Here is a 27,224-nt window from a genome sequence, read left to right on the forward strand (position 1 = left end):
GTGACATTATTTCTTGACCTGGATGCACAGCCGATACTCACAAGCATGTATAACTCCACCATACTTATGAACTAAAAATGAGACAAGAGAGATCCCTTCCTTCCTCCAGTACAGAGCTGTGCAATGGTTACAAAGAGAGGCCTCGAAACTCTGCACACAGGCCCCAAGCTATCCCATCGCCTCTAAGACAGATCTGTATACTTTGCACCAGAAGGACAGAAGTGTCCCTTTTCATCCTTTATTAACTTCAATTAATTATTTTGTCACCTTAAATAACTACGGACTTACTTTGTGTGGGGCTTGCAGACGTCAGTGCTGGAACTTTGATCAGAGAAGGTCCCAGAAGGGCACTCTTCACAAGTAACATCGTTTGTGGAGGTGCCTGAATAAAAATAACAACTGAGACCAAGAAACCAAGAGCCACCAGGTCCAGGCCTACGGACCAGAACAGGAGAGATAAGCCAGACAGGCAGGAATTCCTACCTCTGACTTTGACTCCAAAACCAGGCTTGCAAACAGCGTGCTGCTGGCATCGCAAGCAAGTGTTCTTGACAGCCATTTGACAGAACAAGCCTGGTCGGCACTCACACACGCGGCTTGAATTGAAGGAGCAGGGCTTTTTCTCCACGAGCTCAGACTCTGTGGGGAAGAAACAGATGCGGTAACAAAGGATCACCCTGCAAAGAAAATGCACGACGGGCCAAAGCTGAGCAACATTAGTTCAAAGGCTCGGGAAGCAGAACAGGCTGCAGATGCTCTTCCTGATGGCAACTGAAGTCATGAGTAATGGCAGAAGGCTGTAGACAGTGGCTTGTAATGCAAGACAGAAAGCAGAAATTGGACTTGGCCAGCATTGGACGAGAGATTTATTAGGTAGTCCCAGGTCACACAGGAAGCAACACTGATTATGTGCAAGGTAGCATTCTGCTCTCGACCTCGGTAACCAAGGATGGATAATTTTGCTGCTGAAAATTCTAAATGAATAAAATATAAATGAAGTGTACATAAAATACGTAGAGGGAATAGAGATGTCAATGTATATGTGAGGGAAAGCAAACCTTTTGCACATAATACACAAGCGTCACATTGTGGCTTTCCTAATTCTTCATTCACATATTGTTCAGGTCCACATGTCATGCAGTCCTCATCTGGGTCCCTAGGACATGCTTTCTTTTTAACATAGCCTGGAGAAAGAAAAACAAAATATGCAGGATGCCTGTTGAGAACCGTCCTGCTGAAGTGCTCTTGTAAGCTCATTTACCTGTTAGACCCACTAGCAGAGTCTTCTCTTTGTACCTGCCGTTGGGTTTCTCTAGCACATTTCTGCCCTTCCCACCCAAGCGTGGAGGGATCCCAGCTGTCCTGTTACAGCACCACTACGCATGGCACCCTCGGCCAGTGTGGGCTGCTGCAGAAAGGGCACCTGGCAAGTCATCTGCTGAGTCAGCAGCGACCACCAAACCCGCAAGGGAGCGTGATACTGCCCTGCCATTACTGAGTTCCCAGGCAACCATTTTTCATGTTTTCTTCTTGATTACACATATGAAATCCTAATATTTTGCTAGCTAAGGCATCACTTTTCCTTTCAAAAGCTGCCAGAATTGCCTAGATGCACAGGGATTCACGCAGGGACTACCCCACCTCCCGTGTTCAGAACGGGGCGTTACAAGATGGTACTTTGGGAGCCCCAAACACCCCAGCAGGTTTGCAGTAGGTTGCTTTCTGAGCAGTCCTGCTAGTTTCACAGTTGCCTTGGCAGTTGTGAGATGGTTTAACTTTCCAATCCTTTTCCTTTAAACATATCAAACTACGTATGTATGTCTTTCTGATGCTGGATGTATATACTACCCACTTTCTGTGCTCGACACTTCCAGCTCACCCAGACTCACTGCTCACGGTTTGCAAGCATACCAGCCTTGATCTTGCAGACCTGCTGTGCATACGCAACATGCACGAAGCTGAGCAGCTGGCTGAACTAGATGACCTCTGGAGGTCCTTGTCAAACGTAAGCTATTCTGTGACTCTATGTCTGGTAATCATTTTCTAGTGAGTAGCTTTTAAAAGCATCTGTCTGGCAAGCTAGGTACAATAATGAGCTAGGAGTATCGAAAGGCTGGGACAGAAACATTCCTAATATTTCAGCTCCTGAAACACAGATGAGGTATTGTACCACTGGCCATAATGCCAAAGAAATTAGAAGGTGCAGTGGTCAGCTGTGACCTTGCAAGGAGGTGGAAATAACTGCAAGAGGGTAAGGAACAGCAGCAGTTGCAGAAGCAAAAGGAAAACCTAAAGCAGCAGCAACACACAGATAGGAAGAGTTGAATGTTTCACAGGTGGCAAACAGGAGGGACATGAATCCCAGTTTCAGCATCCAGCCTGCATCACCCAATCACAGAGTTATACACAGGGAGGGGGAACCTGGCAGGGAAATAACTCACCTACTATACATTTTGACAAGCATGATGTAGGAGAGCAGGTAAAACCAGCTGTGCTATATTTGGCCCACTAAATACCACCAGACAAGCCTGAACGATGTCACTCCCACCTGCTCAAAACTACTTGTCTGAGACTATTCTTTTCGATTCTGACTGCTGAATCTCAGCACTCAGGTGTACCTGCACGTGTGTCACTTTCCCCTTCCTCCCCCAGCGACCCAAAAGCTTTAACTTCAGTTATTTGAGATTTCCTGTACACATGGGCCCCTCCCTTGGGGGACGCGCGCCCCAGGTGCAGTAGCTTTGAAGCTTGACTAACAGTGTCTTCTGGTGCTGCTCTCCACTGACTGTGTTCATGGCTCAACAACCAGATAAAAGCCTGAGCAGCAGGAATACCAGCTGCAACCACCTGTACAGAAAAATGTACTGAAAGTAAGTAGATGAAACAAGTGTTTTAAGTGGTTTTCTTTTGTATGTGCATTCATTCACTCCTAAGGATTTGCTGCTAACTGTGGGTAGGAAATTATCTTGTGTGTTGACTGCAGTGCTGCCTTGTGGAGCTAGATACCTGATTTAGAGTCTAAAACAAACAAACAAAAAAAAACCCTGCACACAAAAAAACCCCAAAACCTGCACAAAAAACAAAACACCTGCACAAAAAAAACCTGCACAAAAAAGGTAAAAACCCATAAACAGAATAAATAGAAGTGGAACACCAACTTCTGCCTAACATGAGCTGTTCTAGCATTACCATTATTTCCCATGAAAGTCTCTACTCCTCCCCTTGACAAGCTCGAAATACTTTGTTCTGTGATGCCAGAAAGAAAATATTCTTCTGGTATCCCAGGAATGAGGTCTCATTTTACCTGCACAAGAATTAAGTACATGAGAAGAGATGTGGCAACTATAGAAATTGATTAGAATGATCTTTTGAGGTTTGGTTTGAATTTTATCTTGAAATTAATTTTGAAACGAAGGATGGCTTGCATGTGGGCCAGTGTGCTCAGATTGAAAGCTGTACATCTGTGGGCTGGAACAGCACAGAAAGTGAAGCCAGGCTGCATCAAGAGTTTGAGATGCTCCCCTTTGATTAAATGGAATTTTAGAAAAGCTTCTCTTTCTTTGCAGTAAGCAGTTGAGTTAGTAGCAGATATGAACAGGTTATTGCTTGAAGGAATAGGGAAAGATTAAAATGAAAAAGGATTCTTACAAGTTTCTGTTTGAAGGAGGCCCTGGAGGATGTGAAGAGATGTCCAAAACTGACGTGAGGATGTGGCAACAAAATGAGTTTCAGGAAGTGAAATGATTGAGACTGGTGGCTCATTACAGCCAGATGTAAATCAGGTCTCTGCTTTTCACAGGACCTCACTATGTCGTCTGTCATTATGGGAGATTTTGGAAAGTATGGCTTTGAAGGAGAAAAGAGCTTTTCTTGGGACTGGCTCAGAGTCAGATCCCCACCCCTCTTCTTCTTCTATGGCACCAGTTTCTCCATCCCTTGGTCTTGTTTACTTGTACAACTTCTGAATGATTCTAGTGGTGTGGCCAGCAGTACAGATGTCCCCAATGTAACTGCATGCAAATGCTAGCAACCCAGAGCTCAACCCCTCTTTATTATTACAGCACAAATAAATGTCAAAAATTTCCTTTTTAAAAAAAAAAAAAAAAAGAGACACAACATTTCTATAAGAAGAGCTTGATGATGGTGAAGTACCATAAAATGCCCCACCCACTGAGGGGGTTTTTGGCCAACAGGGAGAGTTTCAGACATTTCCAGAACTCTTGTCTCACCGAGGTGTTTCCTGCCTCTGACCTCATGTGCCTCTGAGTCACAGCCAGCTTCCTGCAAAGCTCAGTGTCCCCTGGCTGGGGGCTCTTCCCTTGCTCATGTGAGACACTCTCTAAACTGGACTATAAGGGTTAATGACAGATTTTCCACACCTTCATTTTATATTTTTGTCTCTGATCAGAAACTTATTTAGCCTAATTTCACTGTGCTATTTCACACCATGAGGCAAGCTGAAATGAATTCTTAGACCTGCCTACTTCTAGCTACTTCAGATTGTCAAGTCAACCAATAAAAATCACATTAAAAGTTCTAGCAATTTATCTTGTTTGCAATTTACAGATTGTTTGCATGCAGACTGAACAAAAGCAGGGGTGAACAAGTTCACATCTGGATCCACACTAGATAGTGATTCATGAAACAGCACTTCTCTCCAGGGACAAAAGCAGTTCTGGAGATATACATGTGTGACCATCTCTACGAGAAAGGCTCCATGTTAATCTGGTGGAATTATAAGCGTACTGACCTGAGGGACACTTGTAACAGCAGCTTCGTGAAGTTTCATCATAGAACCAATTCTCAAGTGTATCACAGGAATGAGATGGGGCTAATGATGTCTAGAAATTGAAACAGACGAAAGATACAATTAGGAAACAATTAGTTTTGTATTAGCAGATCTGGTATCTGTCTCAAGTGACGGTAGTTGCAGATGGAAAGGAAAAGCCTACAGCTTCTTGAAAGTTCAAGTATCCCCAAAGCAATTTAATTACTGTTGCCCATATGCTTACACAAAGATTGCAATATCTAGTGTGTTTAGCAATAGTTCAATACGTATCTTTGCTCAGCAGGCTCTTTTATCTGAAAGTCATTTAGACACAGGAACACTGCAGCCCAACCCATGTATCAAGCATTTCAGCACTCAGAGACTAACTCCTTGTTTCACACAATAAAAACGGTACTGGCATTGCCCTACAAAAAAGTTTTTCAGCCAATCCACCAAACACCCTTTAAAACCTAGATGGCAACACCACCAAGGTCACTAAAAAAAGCTTGTCTATTAGTCGGCATCTCCTTTAGAAATCTTGTAGCAGCTAGCGATTTTTAGCTTTTTTTTTTAGTTCGCTGTCCCCAAATGATCCCATATTAATTTGAGAAAAGATTTTTTTAGAAAATAAATAATAACCCCGCCCAAATCTCTAACATCTGTAACAGCTTTCCAGCTGTGTGCGCACTGGAATAAGAGGTGGTGTCATAGTCTGCATCATCTAAATCTAGCTAGATTAGCTGTAATCCACAAAGAAAAATTTTGTTTGCAGCAAACAAGTCTTTCTGTTCAGTTATTTATGCAGTCATAATGCTTGAATTCAGCCACCTAAAGATATGTTTATTGTAAACCAATACACTGTTTTACCGACCATTTAGGGATAAATCCTATACTGAGAACAAGAGGGTTTTGCCTTGAAAAGAATGCTACAAGCACTTAAACAATGAAGCCCTTATTGAAATAACTAATCCCACTTCTATTGTGAGTTAAACAGGGGGTTTTTGTGCAGTTTTCACAAAGTTTTCAGGTTGTTCCTGAAAACCTTGACTACATAACTAATACATATTTAGTTACAAAATACCACACAATAGTTCTAGTATTAGCTTAGAAAATGAGACTTAGCTATGAAACATATCAAGAAGCATATAATAAGATTTCAGTTTTGCACAGCAGGGCCACTACATGCTTTGGAAAATTACAGTGCTACAAGTTCTCTGATGAGAAAATCAGATTTTTGAATTTATCATCTCCCTTAATAATCCCCTAAAAATGTTGTTACCTGAATTTCATTTTCAGTATTTGCTAGAAGTACAAATGGCAATTTTTTGTAAAGAATCAGCAGATTCCCCACAGATTTTCCCACATGGTACTGGTAGAGCGGTTAAATAATTCAGAAAACCTACACCTCACTTTCTGCAGATGAATTTCCCATTGGTCTTTGAAATAATACCCAGTGCCTTTGTATGCAGTGCAGAATCGTACTACCCACCTAATTTCACAGCCATATTCTCCTGTTCAATACACTTTTCTTTTTATGGCAGGACCACAAAACACAGAAATTGTTTAACTTGCCCCAGATTACATCAGAACCCAGGAACTTTCAGTCAAGGAGGAAATGAACAAAAGGAGGAGAAACAGAAATTTATTGAAACCATTAAATTTCATCGAGATTCAGTAACAGAACTGAGAAATCCTGCCTGACACATTTCTGCACTAACTCCTGGCCACGCAGCCTCCCCGCAAAGCATTTTTTTCTGGCTTATTGTACAGAGGAAATAGCAAATGTCTGCTTGCTCAGCCTGACCCAAATCAAGCTTACAAACGTGCACCCTGTATTTTTCTTTTCTGAATAGGAAGCCCCGGACTGCAGGCAAAGGAAGCGGAATCTCCTTGCATCTGCATGGAGAAGCACCGCGGTTAGCTAGGTACTCTGAGACCAAAGTGGGTAGCAGGAAATGATAACGAGAGCAGCCACTAGACAAAGGGTCATTCAGGAGTCACTTCAGTGACATGAAGTGGAAATTAACTAGTTTTATAATGAAAATTCAAGGAGTAACAGCATCCTGGCCGTAGATAAATCATCCTGGATTAGTTTCTCTGTAAGAGCTATGGGAAGTCACCACAAAAACTTCATCTTCCCTTCTTAGTTCTCCTGGGCAACCAACTCTGGCTGCAAATGATACTGAATTTTAAATTGGGGTGGGAATACAATTCATGAGTGATTTATGCAGCGTATAAGCTTACATCTTATTTAATTGTCTCCTTTGGGATTTAAATAAAGGAATACTGTCTGTGTAAAAGCGTGAGGGAAGGGCTGCTTCTTGAAAAGCGACTTTGTCTAAAATACTGAAATCGGTTTAGGATTAGATTCTGCTTTTAGTTACAGCAGTGCAAATTCTGATTACGAATTTGACCCGATGCTAGCACTGTGATAAATTGCTGCACGAAATATGCATACATACCACACAGATTATGAGAGTACTCAAATCTTTTTTTTTTCCTTTCCACAAGAGGGCAGCTATATACTACTGGCAGCTATATACTACTGCCAGCTACGCAATACAGGACAGCTGAAGCTTTAGAACAAATATTGCTTTCAGGTGTCCAGCTAGGAGCACAGCTTTGGAGCCACCTTTACTGTTTACCGAGCCAAGCCCAAAGTTCTCCATTGTAAAAAGAAGTCATTTTAGCAAATCATGACGTGATTTCTATGGCTGAGAAACCACCTTCTGAAGATCCCATCACTTCTAATCCATAGCTCCCTGCAAAATGGCTTTAACAGTTGCTGTCTGTTCAGTAGAGGTGTTTCATGAGTATGAAGCTTACTAAAATCCTTCCAGTGATAAATAATGGACGTGTCAATGCTCAGCATCAGTCATCATCTCCCCATTCTTGTCATTTTTTCCCATTTGATTTCTAATGTGACCTGTAACAGCAACGCAACGATGCAAAGTTCTGCTCTTAAACTAAGAGAAAGGCTGACCCTTTGTAGACAGCATACTTTAAGGTAAGGACCCGAGTATAAACCAAGCCCCCATACTTGTAGCACTTCATGCTTAAAAGCTCAAAATTAATTACATAAGCAAAACTGGCAGTGCAGAAAGGCAAATGTCACTAAAAATTATATGGGCTCTGCTTCTTAACTTATGCAAGGCATTTTGTAAGCTAAATCGCAAGTTTTCATGCATCTGGAATTGTGCACTAAGAATCCACCAAATCTTCCATAAGCTTTTGGGGGAGTAAAAGAAATTGGTGCCTAAAACCAAAGAACATGCCTTGAAGAAATGGCAGAGGTGAAGGGCCAAGGTCTCAACATGTTTTAAGTCTTCCATGAAGCAATGGTGCCAACTCAATTTCTGCCGAAGTTTGATTAGGCTACTTTTGAGAAAAGGGTGAAACAAACTAAGCCATACAAGGATATTGCAATTTTCATTTTTCTGTCTGTATGTAATGAAAATCATGGAAGCAAGTTAACTAAAACAAAAGATAAGCAGCCAAAGACATGAAGTGAAAAAGAAACAGAAATGTGCATTATTAGTGGGTAGCAACAGGCTTGAACTGAGGTGATTTACCCATTCAATGACTGAACATGAGAATTACCTCAGTTTCACCACCTGTAACTACTCTTCCCACACAGAAAATACCACCTCTGACATCTCATCAACAATTAGGGAAATTAGGGGGCAAGTTTGCAATAAGATATTAGCTTGTTTGATCTTTCATTTTGATGAGCTCAGTATTTCTAATCAGGAAGACATCACTGGAAACCATTCACCAAGAAAGACAAGGAATTCTAGATTTCGTATTTCCCATTCCCTTTACAACTCTGTGCTTCTGGAAAGATACCTTAGGCATTTTCTTGATTTGACCATCATCTTAAATTTCTGTGTGCAAGACAACTCCAAGTGATGTGATTGACATGTTTGGGGTTTTCGTTCCTCAGCTGTTGGCTAGTCCTTTTTAACAGCAAAAATCTAGACAACAACCATCAAATCCATCCAGATTTGGAGGGACTGCAAAATAGTTCATGCGTATCTGTCTAGCTGTTTCTGGACAGAATGAGTGCTGTAGTTATAAAATCCTTTAATGCTGATCAACCAATACTGTTAAAAAGCAAAAAGTATTTCAGTGGCTTGGCCAAAAAAAAGCATTAGATTTCCACAGAATTATGGAAGCAACATATGTGCATAATTTCTCAGAAATTAAGGTGGTTGAACCGACGTATCTACTTGCAATAGCAGCTTAGCATTTCTGCATGGTGGTAAGCCTACTACAAACGGCAGCTGGAACACAAACCGGACTTCTGACCCTCACCTGCTACATACCAAACCGCCTTGGGTGAACCGCTGTTGCTGAGTAGTCCAGTAGGACCTTGGACCTCCAGCCTTAACTCTGTACAAACCCACAGCAACGTGCCAGCGAGGCCACCACAAGGCTGAGGGCAGGAAAAGGCCCCATAGCTTAATGTTCACGGCTGGTGGTTCCGTTCCTGGCTCTGTCATGGCTCAGTCTTAGATGTGTTACCTTAAAGTTCCTGCTGCACCAGGCCCAACATCTGTCTGCGGCTGTGGGTACTGTTGTGGTGGCAGCGCCAGGGAACCCCAGACAGGCTCTGCAAGGGCATACAGGACATATTGTCCCTTCAGTCCCACTGGCTCCTCAACCTTAGATTGCCTTGCCTTTACCAAATCTTGTCCAAACTGTTGCCAATAGTGCTGTAAACACTCACCCTGCCAAGGGAGGATAGGTCAGTCTGCCACAGCAGAACTTACAGAACTCTAGCTTTTCCAGGGAAATATAACAGCATCTTTCCACTCAAAAACTTGGGTAAACAGTTTGCTCTGGAGGACATCACATGGTGTCCGTAATCAAAACAGGCAGGGGAAAAGCTAGTTATCTTCTAACATCATGGCTACAAAAGCAATCTGGTGACAGCACAGACTGATCCTGTTTAGATGAGGGAAATTCTGAGAAAAATTCCCACCAACAGCAGCAACAGTGACCTCCCCAGCACAGACACATGCTGTGCTGAGTTGCACAGACCTGTTCTGAGCTGCGGTACCAACGGCTGCGACTGTGGGAACCTTCTGTGCACCAGGTTTCTGGTATTGTGGCCAAGGTGATGGTAGCCAACAGCGGAAGCTTTTACAGAAAACATCCCTCTTGTCAAGCCTTAATCAGAACAGGGATCACCTAGAAAAAGGGAGGGGGTTGCAAGGGCAGTGAGGAGAAAAGGGAAAAATTCATGTAAAAAGTGGTACTTCACATATGAGGACTCAAGAAGAACATAGCAGGAAGGAAAAGCATATGTGCTCTTACTGCTTTCATTGCCAACAAAAATCTCAGCATTAAGACATTTCTAATATATTTCTGGTTGTGAGCGCTTGGACAAAACCAAGCATTATAAAACACTGAATAGAACACAGGAGGTTTAACTACAAAACAGTGAAAGTCTTCTGCCTTGGACCACTACCCTATTTGTTAGTATGAACATAAGTCAAAGAACCCTTTTTCAATACATCCTAAGATGACGGTGGAAATTTAACCCTGTCTCAGAAAAAAATATGAACTTAATTACTTTGACTCAGGATTGTGTAAATATCAGTAATAAAACTAAATTTTCCAGAGCAAAACAAGTTTATTTAAATTAAGACTCCGTCAGGCAGAAGCTGAAGGTTAAGGTTTGACTTAGCAGGTCCTAGTTGCTCATAAATAGCTCTTGAAATGAAAGGAAGGGATAAAGCAAAGGAGACAGAAAGAAGTTTCAGCCTTGCATTACAAAATCTCAACACTATCACCTTCTTACAAAAAAGCATCACCTGTGAGTGTTGGTGTGGGGGGTTCACCTTCCTGATTCCATGATGCCTGTGTGTAGAGGCCCACAAAAAAGAAAGTGCTAAGAAATTCTCCACAAACAGTGATGGCCATTTCTTCTGGCTCCAATATGCTTACAGAAATTATCAATTATCCATTCATCATTTTTGCCCCTTACTACTTATATTGTAGGGAAGGATTTGTGCATAAGAACTTTAACTTCTGCTCCATTCCCTCCTTTTCTCCCTGGAATGTCTAGAAACATTGAAGAGTGTGGTATAATCCATACTGAGCAGCAACTAGCATGTGGCTTTGCATCAAGGAAATCTCCAATAAGTTTTACAGAACAAACTTTCCTCATCTCTGCAAGGAACAGAATAAAACACAGTAACCTCAAAATCCTGTTTAATTAAAACTCAGAGTATTTTTCTCTTATCTTTTGACTGTCCCTCCTCCTTATCCACTCTTGTCTGAATCTCAAGACAGAAACAGAACTCAGGCTCTGCCAGGGGAATTAAAAATTTTAGCACAATTTCACTTCTTAAGGCATCTTTTCCTACTCTTTCCTGAAGAAAAGAGGATGTTGTACATTTCCCTGTCCCCTCTCCAAAAGATAATTCAGTCCTAATGAAGAAATACCCATTTTATCCCAATGACATATAGTATTGTCTGTTAGGTACTTACAGTTCTGTTTATTAGTATGTATTGTTAAAAAAAAAAACCACTTAAAATTCAAGGAAGATCACAGACGTGTTGGTGGGTGGGGGTGAGGAATCCAGCTGTGGTGGACAGTAGGTCTTTGTCCTTCCCTCTGATTCTGAGGAAACTCTGCATGGATGGGTCTGTATGAAGAACAGATTAGCCAAGCAGGAATACGTGTCTATTACAGCTGTGCTAATCCTGTGTCTCTTTGCCATCCAAGAGCGCAATCCCACTTCTCCTCTCTTGCCTGTACCTGCATTTTCCTTCCCCTCTAACTCCTTGATTGTCTGAGACTGAGAAATTGTGTTTCTACAGGATTAATCAGTTCTAGGAGTTTATTTGACTGAAAATTCTGCTTTCTGAATTTGTGAAGTTGGTTTTCAGGAGGTTACTGCAGTGAAACAACTCACTTAGCAGCTGCACAGTCATGTGCACTAAATCAACGCAAGAAAGTTGGCACTCTGTAGCCAGAAGCAGGTCCCCCCCCCCCGCGTGACAGCTCTCTGCTGACAGGCACAGCTGTAATGGGAAACCTCACAGGCGTTATTTCTGCATCTGTATACTACAGCAGAACTGGGATTGCATATGAAGCCACAATGCAGAGTTTATGCTGCTTTATGCCAGCTGCAGAGGAACAGATAAATATTTAAACTAACAAGAAGGTAAGCTGGTGTAGTAAATGATCACCAGCATAGCAGAAAGCCTGCCACTACCAAGTTAATCTGTCTACTTTTTTTGAACAAATTTCAACAAGCCACAAGTCTGTATCAGACTAGAAATTTGCATCTGGTTTTGCTCTAATACGAAGAGTTCTTAAATTGGGTTCAGTGTACTGTTCAAATGGAGGGTGGCAGAGAGAATTTCACTAATTTTTCCTGCATGCACTTCAAATAAATGTTTTTTATTAAGAAGGAGCAGGAATACATCTTGTGAAAGAAAATACCACAATTCACATCCTCCTCGGACCACTCTGCAACGTGGTGGCCAGGGATCCCTTGGCTTAGTGCTTTCATTGATCTATCAGGTCAAATATTTTATTTAAATTTTTTAAAGCACTGCAGATCAAGGTCCCATTAAATAAAGCAAACATATTTGATACAAAGCATTTGGGGTTTTCAGTGCTTTCTTTTGAGAATTTGTTTTAGAAAATGGGCTTTTTGTAGCTCCTCTCTGTTTCCTTGCACCTACAAACACATTTGCTATTCCAATTTAAGTAATGGCAATTGTAAAGATGGTACTGAATTCAGTGGGCTACTCTGCAATTCAGTCAGGACAAGGTTTGACTCATTTAATTATGGCCTTTTGAGCTCATAGAGAAAAAGTGATGGTGAGGCAGAGTAAGAAATCAGCTTGCTACAAATGAGCTGTCAGTCAGGAAGAAAGCCCATTACGGTAAAAAAAAAATCTTCTACCAGCATTGGCTATTCTAGAACTGACTAATACTGTAGCAAAACAGTTGACTCCCTTTCAAGCTTCTATCGAAATTCTGACAGTACAAAAGCAGCCAATAATCTGAGACTTCAATTAGTCAAGATTAATCTGTTTAATAGTAAGGACATTATTAACAAGTGAGAATTAACTGACAAACAAAAAAAGCAAACAACCAAAACCCAAACTGTGGACTCAAGTAAGGTGGAATATGGTTTAAAATATGAGCAATAAGCTTGACTTGCTCACACAAAACAGTATCGCTTGTATTCCAGTAGCAGTAAAAGCAAGTGTTGCTGCGATAGAGGTAATATAGAAAGACAGTGAAAACCTAGCTGCTTATCCCAGCAAGATCTACATATTTATTCTAGGTAACTGATGATTTTGCAGTGAGTCTGAACGTTGACAATGAGCATCAGAAAACCAAATTTTCTCTCTGTCCCTTTCATTTTGCAAACAAGACACCAAAAGTGATGCCAAATAGCAAAAATACCCTCTTTTTTTCTATTGCCTTTCTCCTAAAGCAGTTTGCATTCAGCAGACCAGACAAGCTTATCTAAGTGTTCTTCAGGTGAGTAAGGACTACAGACTCCAATCCTATAGAACAGTGATCCTTCTATATTTCAGGAAGGAGACAGTGTCAGGACAGATAACCAGGGCAAAATAGAGCAAATTTACAACGTGGGAGGGGAATTCACAACTAAAGACACAAGGGTGAACTCCTACTCTTACCAAAAGAGCCAGGAGGATCCTTTTCAAATGTCTATGAAGAGGATGCAGGACTTGGTTATTTTCAAAGATCTAATCAGAGTCAGTTTCTTGTAAAAAATCTCCTGACAGCACAAGTGATGTGCTGTATCATTCAGTTACAATGAACAGACAGGTGTCATAGTTAATATAGGCTCCTATTTCCACTGCAAGGGAAAACGGCCAATTCCAGGATCCAACACAGTGCACAGTTACTCACCTACTTGACTTTACCTGTGCAAAGAGCCTCTCTGACTGACCTTTTTTTTTTTTTTCATGACTGCACATAAGTGTCAGCCAGGGAAATTACCTGGATTTATGCCAGGTACTGAGGGCTCATTGCCACATGATCCTCTAGGGAGGAGGGGGTGAGTGGTGGTGGAGGGGAGAGCAAACCCACAAGAGGTGATACAATCTGAGCAGGGAGCTAGCTTGCATCTACAGCATCAGCTGTGAGTAGTCGGCTGTGTCTATTTTAAGTCAATTTTATGCAGAAATAATAGCCCATTCATGAAGAAGTCAGTGTCAGAGGGGTGGGTGGCTATAAAGAGGAAGGTATTTTATTGTTTTGTTTGCCTTTACACCTTCCAGTTTGCCAGCCCTGACTCACATCAGCAGAGTGAGCAGAATGAACCAAGCTCTGCAAGGAACGTGTCTGTCTCAGAGCACCTGGCTATCCATGCAAAAATAAAAGCCACTTGCCCAAACAAATGAGAACACTCCCCTATCCCTAGGAAATCTCTCCTCATTTCCAAGCTGTGATGTGCCTGGAGGTACAGTAACACTGGCAATGCCAACAGAAAGATGCAGATCATAGCTCATATCCCCTGCTCCTGCCTGCAAAGTTCCCAAAGAGGGGAAAATCTCCTGGCTGCTCTGCTTTATAACTTTATCTCTTCGTAGCTCTGCTTTATACCTGTATCACCGTGTGTTGCACAAAGCCTCTTTGTTTCTGTGGACGCCTACTACCCAGCACCCAGCCAAGAGGCACAATGGCCCTGAAGCCCAGGGTGCCGCCAGACCTCTCCAGGCTCCTGCATCCTGAGGGACTGCAGGCTCCTGGTGCCACCCTGCCTTACCTGTGGGGCTGTCTGGATATCCTGGAGAAGCAGCAGGAGGCACAGTCCTTGTGCCAGGCTGCAGGCAGCCATCTGCAGTGGTGTCAAAGCTCCCCAGCTCCCAGCATCGCAGGTTAGACAGCCAGGTTGCTCCTCCTGGAAGTAGAGATCCTCCCAGGGTCCAGCCCAGTCTTGCTCAGGGATTGTTCATTCAACCCAGGGCCATTCCAGCTGTTCAAGGCAAGCAGGAGACAGGCTTTGAGACACAAGCAAGCTGAGAAAACAATGTAGAAGGAAGGAGGAGGGGGAGCTGCCCAAAAAAGAAAAGTAAAAGACAAAACAAAACAAAACCGCGTCAATCACTAGTCCCAGAGCTGTCTGGTTTCTGTGAGTCGGTTGCCTGCATCAAGGTTGTCACCCGAGGTACACGGCTGGCTGTGCAGCAATGCAGGCTCCTGAGTCATCTAGGCTACCCTCAGAGAGCACTTCACCACCCCAAAGCCTTGGCCAGGCATGAGTCCAAGCCCTGCCCCATCCATCCGCCACACTCTCGAGGGCTGCAACCAAGCCTCAAGAGAGTTCCCAGTAAGAAACACTCATTTTTTTCAGTACAGTCATTTAACTCCTGTTTGGGTGAGTGTGTGAAAACTCACAACCGGCCAGGGTGACTCCATGAAGGTTTAGGCTTTACACGTTGCCATTTAATCACCAACATACCACAGACTATCCTTTTGAGAATCCTCCTGTTTCCTCTAGTCCCACTTGAAATCAGTTCCTGTGGCTGACAATCATCCCTCGGACTGCTACTTGTCATTTCATTCACTTTCATTTGTTGCTCTGGATAACGTTTTTTGGCTACGGTGCCTGGGAAAGATTTCAGTCGGTTTAAGGTGTCACAAAGCTTTCTTATCTGCCCTAAAAGTTTTATCAAAAGTAAAAGTTAGCCACTTCAAAAAAGGGCAGACTGCCTTGAAAACTCTCTGAGGTGCTCAGAAAAATAATGAGAATTTGAATTCTCACACCCATGGTTTTCTGCTTCTCACCCTTATCAGCAAAAAGAAAAAGAAATGAGAAAAGATTAAAAGTCAGATAATTGATTTTTATTAAAGACCCACAGCTACCTCACTGCCATCACAACAGAGTTCCAAAGAAAAGAGCATTCCATGGAGACCCTGGGATGATGCAAGTATCTTCTTTAACTCACAGCTATAACTCTTTTCAGTTTAACTAATTGCCTCTATTTCTTTCTCCAGAATATCATCTTATAAAAACCAGGCATTTTTTGCATTGCATGCTGTGTATTTGACATATAAACTAACCTTATTTCTTTCTTCACTCTGTTAGATTACTTCTCAGTTTCTAAGCTCTCTTAGCTGTAACAGCTGATTGTAGCAGGTATGCCTTTAAAGTCTAGAGACAACTAAGTATTTGAATGTCCAGATATTTCATTCTTGGTTTTTCTAATTAAATAACGGGCTAGAAAATGTCTTAATCTTGTGTAGCAATGTGCCATTAGGCAATTCTCCCAATTTATGAGTGTGTTTTCAAATGACATAGTAGTCAGGGCAATTGGTGAGCTCTGTTTTGGGGGGGGTGGGGTTTACATGGAGGGTTTCTTTTCTGATCAGCTCCTATCTAAGCTTTTCTAGCAAAAGTACAGGAACCAACATAAGACACAGCCTGGAAAGTTTTAGCCTCTCTAAGTTACACTGCTGAGGTCATCGTATCTGATACAAAATCTAAGTATCTGAGTACAAAAAATCAAGTGTGAAATACTTTCCAGGACTGGCAACAGTTTTCTGGCCTGTTTTCCAGAAAAAAAATAAGACTGAGATGAGCATACTGAGCATTTTGTATATATATGTATATATATATATGTTATATATGTGTATGTCAGTTCCTTTTCAATCAATGGTGTCAATAATTTTTTAACCTGCTAGATAACTTAAATCAAATGTGGTTCAGTCAATGTCATTAAGTTTTACAGAGTTTCATGGAAGCAGATGACTTGGACAAAGAGAAAGATACTCTCACTGAAGGAAAGGCTGCAGTGGGACACCAGTGTTCCTCAGAAGAAAGAATCCTTCTCACACATACAAAGTGAAACCAGGCTTCCCAGCTGCCATCCTTCTTAGAACTAGGTATTAAAAAAGATGGGAAGTGGAAAGCGCCTATTGTTACTGCTAGCTTTTTTGGAAAGGCTATTACCTTTCACGGCGCTATTACAAGTCTGTAATAAAGGCAACACCAATGAAAAGAGTGATGAGGTTCTGTTTAATAGGAATGTTCCAACCTGCATGCATTTTTATCTGAATGCATTAATTTCAGACTCTGCGTGTTTTGATTTCAAATACAATGGAAGGGGCTTTCCAAAAGAAGCCCTATCAGTAACTGGAAGAAGCACCTCTGTCTTATAACAAACCCACACTACTGTTCTCTAAATGTTGCCTATAATTCCTAGAAAATAATCTTCTATATTAGTATGAGAAAAAAAAAAGAAAAAAAAAGCAGAACAAATAGAAGCAAACAACCAACCCCTATTTCTCTGTTCTTCCACCAGAGGACTATCAGAAAAAAAGGGGAAACCCTCTATGAGCATGCTATTATTATTTATAATGTTTATTTGATCACACACATCTGTCTCTAACATCTGAATCTCCTTTTGGTTTAGGTGTTAGAGGTAGTAAGGCCCAAAGATAAGGTTGCTTGGCATTTTTTATTTTAACTAATTAGTTAATACTGAACGTAGCTAATGCTTAGGTAATTTTTATACCAGGTCTCTGATCTACGGGGATCACCTGTGAGTCCCATGGAGGAGATCAGGGAAGGTCCTGTAAGTCAGCGGTTATTCAAACATCACTTGACACCTAAGCAAAAGAATGCAGAGACCCAGTTAAGCCATGAGGGAAAGACTCTTCAACACATGCCCAAGGCGTTCCTTCAGCACTGTCTAGTCATTGTGCTGCTACGGGTGACAGCCTAGTAAAGAAAGGAGGAACAGAATACTGCAGAAGTAGCGTTGTTACACACAGGCTCAAGCAAAAGTACCCACGACAGTTTCTAATTTTGAAGTGGCTGATTTTAGTCTCATATTGTACTTTTAGCATGGTCCCTTGTGTTTTTAAATATGTATGTTCACTTAATATTTATCTAGCTGTATCGGTGAAAGAAAAACAGAGAGAAGCGTAATCTCTAAACACCTGTCAAACAGATAAAGGAGACCGTGAAATTTAAAATCTAAAATCTGGATTTCAGTGTCTGTCAGTGTTGCTATTTAGAGCATTGTGGCATGCTGATGAAAAATCACTAAACTCTTGCTACTTACCCAGATGAAACAACACCAGACTCTAAAACTTCACTAGGCGTCTCAGCAGTACCAAAGGCAGCACTTGTTGGGATACAGACTACATACTATATGGGGTGCAAATAAAAGGTGGAATTCTTAACAAATTAAAAAAAAAGAAAAGAAAAATTAAGGCATTTTCTGTAATAAAACCCCAAAGAATCTCATGGTTAAAAGGCGGCAAGCAAGCAGTCACCAAGGATGAGTTTCTTGACACCTCTCAATCTATTTATGCATTTTAGCCATCAGAGAGCTCTCTCCCTTGGGATCTTGGAAAGCGACACTGTGGTAACAACACACAGGGACAGCATTCAGGATCCCAATGATTTCAGGTATTGTAAAGCAAAACCAACATACTGAACTTCTCTGGAAATCTTTCAGTAGCCCAAAGAGGACAGACAGGAGGGAGGGCAACACTGCTGCAACGTGATCTCATGGGGAAACATGACTTGGCGAGAAAGCAAGCAATCAGAGTTTGAACTACATGTAGCTGACACAGTATTAGAACTTGTCTAAATGTATAAAAAGGAGTAAAATCACATTTATGCCAAGTATGCCACAGACTGGCAAAATTCTGCTCTTCTGCCATTCTGGTACTGATACGTACATTCCGGCACATGCACGTCTCTGGTTCTCAGTATTAAATATTTGTCAATCCATTTAACCATGTCCCATCAATCAAACCACCCACGGTATGTCAAGTCCATTGCAGGTGCTCTTGATAATGTGATCTGCAGAGCTATACTGATTTAGCAATTTACCTTGGTATATTTGTCCACTGTGACTAAGAAGGAAGGTGCTACGAAGCTCTTGTTGCATACTTGTTGAAATGGAACGATGGCTTAAAACAAGAGTTCCCAGCAGAAAATAAACTGGTTATAATGAGCTGGGGTACATAATAAAGTCCCAGTACACATGGGAAATCCCAAGTCATTTCAGTAAATGTAGTTTCACTAGATGGACATTCTCACAGGGTGTTTCTGTTCTCTAGTAAAAGTAATAGAAAAAGAAAACAGCTTCCTTGCTTTATAAAGATTTTCACACATACGAAACCCAGCAATCTAAAATAAAAGAACAGACTAGTTCTTGTTTGTTTGCAACTCAGGACTTTTGTCTCAATCAGCTGTGCTCTTGCTGAGCACAGGAAAATTCCTGGCAATTAATAAACCACCAAAGGAAGGAGATGCATCCTGGTCTGTTACCAAGCAATGAGAAGGTTATATTTTGTTTGGGGTTTGTTGTTTGTTTTTTTTAATTATAGAATATAATGTCAAAAAGTACTTACATGAAACAGCCAATTCCTGACTGTGGGAAGCTCAGAAATGCTGTCAACAAATTTTTTTTGCTGACACTGAGCCACAACATAGCTGTTGGAAGAGTTCTCAGACAGCAGAGAACCTAAATGCACTGGGCAAAAAACAAGAATCTTCTCAGCTGATATTAGTCTTACCGCAAGAAGTCTTGCTTCAGCCAGGATCTATAAATCCACAGACACAAAGCCCATTGACTCCATTCATGTTCCCTAGTTATCATCTCAATTACTTCCACCTGAATATATGCTTAGTTTAAATAGTACGGTATCTGGCAGTACTACACTCTGGCCTTCCAGAAGCAGCAAAATGACTCTGAGTATTGTTATGCTTAAAAAGTAAAATTTTCTGGAAGCGTAACCACGTATTTCTGCTACCAGAGATTTAGATGCAGTGTTTATATGCAAAACAAGATATCACAATATGTCTGCCATTTTATTCATGTTTGATTTAAGTCATCCAGAACTTTGATTGAAACAAAAACCTAAGCAGCTAAAACTGCGTCACACTGATCATGTTAGTAATAATGGTAACATGGCTAAATTTGCAATTAGGTTTCTTTTACAGATATCATTTAAAGAAAGCTGATGTGGATCACAATCTTATAACCCTGTTTTTGTTATCCCAACTAATACTACTAGCTCATATAGAACGATAAAATAACTAATGTAACAAAAAAAAGAACCTGTATAAAATGTCTTTTTCTGGTGCACAGTAGCTTCAAAACTGAAGTGTATTTTGAGTCAGACTGAAAAATGAGAAGAGCTGACAGCGAACTCTGTGCTCTCAGGAAAGACTTGGCTTCCATGAAAGAAACTAAACCCTTATCACAGAATTACTATCCCCAGAAGCTGGCTGAGAGGGAGAGATGACCTTAGAAGAAAGATCACATCATGTCTGTACTTTCAGTAATTCTGACTATAGCTTCTGGAAGAGTGGCAGATTTACATGTCATCATTCTCCATAGAAAAAGCTCTTGAGAAAGATGTTCTTTTCAACATCATTTGTATTATGCCCTTCCTCTACTTTGCTAGAAATGGAAAGGTTCAAGGGTGAATCTTCCACGTCCAGACAGGATAGCCACTTGATCATTACAGCTGTGAAGAAAGCGGTGGGTAACAAAGATTGGACAGGTATAGCATGTGAAGGCTCAGGCATTTTAAAGACCCTTCATGCCCACTTCTCCACGCCTCCTTAGCAGAGGTTTAATTTAAAGCAAAAGTCCTCTCTGCTGTTCATTTGCTGCAGTAATCATACTGTAAGTTTAAATGACCCACAACAGCACTATTTGTTCTGGGCCCCTCTCTCCACCCCCAGCCTTTGCACTGATACAATTTAATCCACGGGCACCGGCTTTGACTTTAGTTCGGTCTTACCTCATGTCAAAAGTCTTTGGAGCTCTATAAAGCTCGGTTTCCCCTATCCAACCAGAAAGTGCAGGAAGGCTTCTGTAAGGCCATCACTTACACGAAAGGACCGCTAAAAGGCAAGCAGCTAAGTACAGTTTCTAAACGTACAGTATATCTGTGTAGAGCTAATAGCAGCAGCCAGTTTGCAGTAAATTCACACCTTTTTTATTTCATAGTAATTTTCCCCATGCAAAAATTCTACTGGAAATTGTTGTTATAGTCAAAGAAGCATGTTCAAGGTTTACATTATTTGATTTTGACTGCATAGTTATTCTTTGCAGGTCGGTGTTGAGCTTTATCTGGCACTTAAAAAAAACCCTTAGTTTTCAGCTACTCACAAGCCAAACTCTGCAGTGCCAGAGCAGAACATCTGCCTCAGTCTGAATTCTTGAATTCCCCTACTACACAGTAATTCTCGTAGCAGGAATGTGGAGAAATGTGCCTTTTGAGAAGCCATGAAAGTCTGCCAAAAACTGACCAACCTAAAGCCTAACAAAAATCCAAACCTTGCACAACCCTAAGGGTGAATGACTTTGATTTTCAGCAGGGAGATCTCTAATATATTCCTCCTCTCTAAGCATTCTGAAGGCACTCACAGCTCCCAAAGTTGCCTGTTGTGCAGTATGTTCACATCGTTGAATTCCCACATTGCATTTCAGAAGCAAACCCAGACTTTCTCCATAGCAGTTTCTCCTCATCAGCATATGACCAGAAACTGAAACTGAGAAGAGGAAGACTATCTCCTTTGATTTCAAGGAGATATTCAAAGTGAAGTTTTGGAAAGAGAGTGCCATAAAATTCATATAGAGAACAAAGACAGAATCAACTGAAGGGATCAAAAAGCTTAGACTGGGGACCAGCTCCCTAGGGAGGAAGACAACTGGTGAGGGAAGCTTGGACTCATTGGACACTGTAAATAAAAACCATGTTAAAGCGAGTGGGCATGTGCAAAGACACTTTAATGCTAACATTTCTTAAATTTCGAATATCAGACTAGGCATTTTTAATGGCGTTCTTGTATTCCATTCTATGTGTTACTTATTTGAGATTTATTAAATCTAAAACCTACCTCATCAGATCCAGTTTTCACCTACAGTTTTTGGAAGATGCTTTTCAACTGTGAACAGAATTAAACCAGAAAGTATACTCAGGCACTCAAGAATTTATCTGTAAACTATTGGCAGAAAATGCTAAAGACAACTTCAGTGAAAGATACCATGAAGCGAGATTCAAGCATAGGACAGAACCAAAGTAAGAGGCTCTTTCACCTGTTTACCTGTTGACAAAGCTTTTGCAGCACCTTGTCATTTCACAGATCTACTTTCAGATATTTTGCATCTGTGAACTGACAGACAGGTCTTTTGTAGCCAGGTTCAGTTATTTCAGCAAAGCATTTAACCCATGAAGTTCATTTGCAGTTCAATAAACAGTTCGCAAATAAACCAGCTGTTTCAGGATGAAATGCTACTCTATCATTTACTGGACATTACTTATGATTTTACTGCACTCCCTATATTAACTTTTGGGTTTTTTACTTCGGGAATAAATACACCCTTTTAGAAGACTACTGGAATTATGAGCATTTCACTTCCTTCTAATAAAAAGTAGTTCTGCTCACATTTACACAAATATAAATACAAACAAACTCCAGTAAACTCAACAGAGTAACTCTTGATCTCTATTACTGGAAAGGTGAAGAGTCTTACTAAGTTCAAAATACTAAGAAGATATGCCCAAGTTTTCCTTGTTAACTACCCTTTGTGCAAATTTTTTACAATTGTTCACTGATAGGCAATTTTTAATGCTATTGTTGCAATTGAAACGTGCTCTATGTATATACCTGGGAAGTAAACCAAGGAAATTGAGAAAGCTCCAAGAGTTCCAATTCTATACATTTTAATCCAAAGTTGAAAATAATAATGTTTGAGGAAGACTGGCCTTATAATTAAAACACAGGAGTGGGACTCATTAGTTCCCCATAGTGTACAGAATTTTTGGGTAACTCATATCCTTTCTTGGTGGTACTCATCTAAAAGCTAAGAGTTCTAAAGCTTATCTATTAACAGAAGCAAGATGAGCTTTCCTTTGCTGACACAAACAAAAGAAAATTGGGAAATATTACATAGTTTTTGTGAAAGAAATGAATGGGAATATTCTCAGGACACAGTTTTTTCAAAGAGTGTAAAATTTTTGTCTATGACTATAGCTCAGCATCTCAACTCTTGACAATTTAGGGTCTTATTTTCCTTTTCCTAGCAGCATGGGTTTGCTCTGCAGGAGCCAATGGAATACACCAGCTGAAGGAGAAACCCAAGTCCTTATGTTTGGTCTGCCATTACCCCGGAGACAGGTGAAATAGAGGTTTTTAACTCCAAAGGGAAGGGGCAAAACTTCTCTTGTGTTTTCAGATTTGACACACTCTGAAAACAAATTCTTCTGGGCTTTGAAAATGCAAGTTCCAAAGAGATGAAAGCCTCAAAAATCAAAGTTTGCAAATCATTCAGAAAGCAAGCTCATGCCACATGCAGATGCTTCACCTGAGGGTTCTGGAGACACTCATTCCTTGACATGCTGATAACTAAACAGAATGTATAAATCAGCACTACATTCATTCACGACTCTTGATATTAATTCTCACAATGTACTGATGCAAGAAACATCTGATCCTGAGACATCACTGAAACTGTCTTACAATAATCCTAGAGGAAGCAAACTGACAAAACACTAATGGCAGCCTAAGGCTGTTAAATGAGAAGCAGGCAGAGCTACATTTTAAAGGCTGCACTACACTTCTCTGTTAAAACCAACCACAAATGCATTATTTACTGTGTCTAATTTGTTTAATTAAGCAAAGCTGGGTTTCCCAGCTTATGAATCAGTGTTATATACACGCAATACAGTCATAAAGGGGAACTAAACCACCAGCTTTACCACCAAAAGCATCAGGTAGTCATCACTCATGCCAAAAGAGAACGCAAATGGGCACACACACTGGAGCCAGACGTTAACAGAAGACACGGCTGAGTAGACTAAACCAGCATGTTCCCAAGTGCTATGAATGAGGAAAAAAAACTAACCAAAAAAATCCAGGTCAAGTCAGGAATGCTGGACTTCACTTTGGCTATTCCAACTTCTAATGGCATCACTGTGAGCAACATAATAGCTTCCAATTTTGCCAAATACACACGTTAGTTTCCCAGTAAATTCTTCCACTGTACTCACATCAGCCACACATCAATGGATCCCTGCCTTCACACTGAAGGATTTTATATTCCATTGCAGAAGATGACTGGGTATAGACTGCCACCCTTCTGTGGGCACATTTGAGCTCTCTCTCCCCACCCTTAGCTGATCAAGATAAAAAAAATTATCTTCAAACCATTACAACAAACATCTCATCTCTAATGCAATGGCAACGCAAACAAAACCAGGCTTAAGCAGATCCTTCCTCACCAGCTGTTGTAGAGAATTCTTTCTCCTTGGGGATTACTGTGCATCTCAGGTATTAGGGAGACGTATCTCCCTAAATCTTCGCCACAGGCCATGCAGCAGCATGACCACCTCCAGGAATGGGAGACAAGCTATCCCAGAAAAGTTCAGTATTCCTGTAATTTTGTGGCTAGGGACATTGCCCTGGAGATACTGGTACGTTGTTGGGAACTCTTTCTTATGACACCATTCTGAACCCCAGATCAGCAAAGGACTCCCCCCACCCCACATCCTACACTCCTACCTTCCCAAACCAGTCCTCCTCTCTGCAGCCCCAGTACTTCATACCCTCTGCCTTGTCCCCACACACCTCTCGCCAATCTTGGCTTCCTACTACATATTCCAACAGTCTCACCTCTGCTTAGCCTCCTCTCCAGAAACCCCCTGCCTCAAAACATTCCCCCATTTTCCTAACCCAGAGTCCCAACATCCCCCACGCTACCCCTACCCTCTGCACTCCCCTGAGGTGCAGATTCCAGCACTGACTCCACCACAGCTCAGGTGGCTGCCGAGTCCACATCCAAGTGCAGAAGCTGCTTTAGCACTGGGTGAAAAGTGTTTTTTCAAGCAGTAAATAAGATGTATTCCTTTACAGCATACCCCCCAGTGACGTCTCAAGTCACACTCCTACATGAAAGGGTGCATTATCTTGGACTGTGTAACACTTACTGTAGTTCAAAGCCAACGTGCAAAACCTTGTTATTACTGTAATTTATCCATGTACCCACACCCAATTTACTATGCACAGCACATGGTGCAAAGGCATCTTGTGCAGGCCTGTTACTTACTGTTACTCTAGGCTGGCTAAAATTTCCTTTGCTCATCTTTTGCATTCAGATTCTGTCTCATATTCAGTACCACAAATTAAAAAATCCGGTTCTCATAAAGCATGACCTCAGTTTCTAGAAATCACTTTTCTGTTGTTATTCCTTGCATTACTGCTGTTCTTGAGTACAATCAGCAGCCACATTGCTCAGCATGTAGCCTTACAGACCTCAGCAGAGTGACTGTGAGAAAACAGATGAAAGGGGTACACACATTTACCTCAGCTGCAGGTCATGTGAAATTAGAGCAAGCATCTCTTTGGTAACTACCTTGAAGTAAGCTTACGATCAAAAGCTTGACTATACATGAATCACCTTCTTACTAAAAGATGAGGCCTCCATGCACATCCATGACTAGGTGTCCTAATTAAAAAAATACGCTTACTCATTTTCAGACCTCCTGTCTCTCTTCCAGAGAAACAGTCCAGCTAGAGACAAAGGGTTCTAGATCAAACCCTGGACCAGGTATCAACAGTATTAATGAAGCTCTAATTGCAAAATCTTTGGTAATTTCAATTACGAATGGAAAGAGAAGACCAAATCGGCCAGCAGGAAAATCTGTTTCTATATATTATTAACTACAAACTGACCTAGGCAGTACTCAGAGTAGAAATTTCAACACATACAGCCTGCTTAAGCTCTGCTGGAAAACCTGAGTACACTGTTCGGATTTCCTATGTAAAAAGGATCATGATACAAGCTTATTCTGCACTGATATGGAGACATAACTATAAAAGCAACACAGAACCGTCAGGTCATTCTCTAGGTTAACAAGCAAATCAGACTTTCTGCTCTGAAAGAGTAATAAGCAAAAAGCAAAGGAAACAATTCCCTATACTAGTTCAGAAAATAAAAATGAACTAAGGTGCCGATATTTTAACAAAGAAATTGAAATCAGTTCTCTTAACATGGGCAAATGAGGGCAGGATCAAACAGGCCAGAACCAACATACAAAGAAACAAACCGAGGTTAACTTGGGTAAGCAGGTGCAGTGTCTCTGACTTCTTTCACCTGTTTCTAGTGGAGGAAGAGAGTCATAATCACACTTTCAGTACTTTCACAAGTGTAAAAGACTGAATGTATTCCTAGCTATCAAGAGACATTTTGAATTCAACATCGGTTCCATCCTGCATTCACCAGACAGATCTCACATAAGCTATTTAATCTCATAGTGCTTTATTTTTCTCTATTTATGAGTGGCTTGCTGTAATTTATTCCAGGATAAATTAAGAAGAGGTTTATGACTTCTAATGTTTGGGGCTTTTAGGCAAGGTAGTAAAAAACTCAAATTTGCCCTATTTATTATAACATTTGGCAGCTACTATTTAATATTTACTGGATTTATTAATTTTAGTGTTTTCAGTAATGGAAATAATGTGACCAATTCCATTCACTTTACCCTACACATGCACAACTCAAAGCTTAACTGATCAGTCAGGCTTTTCACTTTCCATGCCAAGTCTTACACTGAGATTTCATAAACTTGGAACATTCCTTTCCTTGCTTAAAAAAAAAGCCTATTCAATCAAATGTATGAATAATGTATTTGATATATAAATAACAGTGAATGCCAAGAAGCTGAAAATATCATTGGTATGAGCCCAGTTCCTTCTGTCAAGTTAGCTCCAAGGAATAAATTTTAAGCAGGAATTTCTGTTTCAGGCTTATCCAAGGCAAAACAAAACATCAGTTTTATTGGGTTTTTTAGCCAAGGAAAGTAAGATCAGTCTCTAAAATTCAAACAAATCACACTATGTATTTTCTTTTGGTACAACTTAAAACTGAAAAAGGTTTTTTTTTGTTTACCTCTAAAAAACTTGCAAAAGCAGAGGCAAGCTTAATTTGCAAACATTTTCAGGCACTATCTAGTTTTCTGACGAATAAAATCCCATTTTACCATTAACATACTTTTTCACATTCACAGTTCTCTGATGTAATGCACCTTTATAGCTACAGACATTGCATTGAAAATAAACCGGATTATTTTTGCTGTAACTAAATTATTGAGTAACTGAAGTTTAAGGCACTAGCAAATTGCGTGTCATGTTTCAAACATTTGGAAATGAACATATTTGTATGCGTTCTACCGAATCAGGCCATTCATAGGCCAATTCCTCACCCAGGCATTCGGAGTTCACATTACACTTCTGGTTTATTTAGTTGAGGTGGCAGATGAACTCTGTTGCTGTGGCTGTCCTAGTGGTAACAGTACTAGTTAGTCATCCTGCACACATCACTTTATCCAGAGCCCTATGGGAAAGCTCACATATCTGCTTAGAAGTAGATGCAGAAAGCAAAAAATGAAAACTGAAAAAACAGTTAAATGTACAAA

At 40.8% G+C, this 27,224-nt stretch overlaps 1 protein-coding gene across 4 annotated transcripts in view; it reads right to left on the reverse strand.

The window, feature by feature from the left end:
• The window catches only part of TNFRSF8 (TNF receptor superfamily member 8), a 36,947-nt gene extending 9,821 nt beyond the window's left edge, over positions 1–27,126 (reverse strand). For 2 of the 4 annotated variants that reach the window (XM_080380840.1, XM_080380839.1), the window contains exons 1-5: positions 14,539–27,126; positions 4,751–4,841; positions 1,059–1,184; positions 484–639; positions 289–382 (exon numbers count right to left, since the gene is read on the reverse strand). In XM_080380840.1, coding sequence (XP_080236966.1) covers positions 289–382; positions 484–639; positions 1,059–1,184; positions 4,751–4,841; positions 14,539–14,610 — 539 coding nt within the window. In that variant the 5' untranslated portion in view covers positions 14,611–27,126. The other 2 variants (XM_080380841.1, XM_080380842.1) reach the window with 2 other exon arrangements.
• Between the last annotated feature and the right edge of the window lie 98 nt (positions 27,127–27,224).

The sequence above is a fragment of the Falco punctatus genome (assembly GCF_963210335.1).
Source record: "Falco punctatus genome assembly, chromosome: 3".
NCBI classification, from domain to species: Eukaryota; Metazoa; Chordata; class Aves; order Falconiformes; family Falconidae; genus Falco; species Falco punctatus.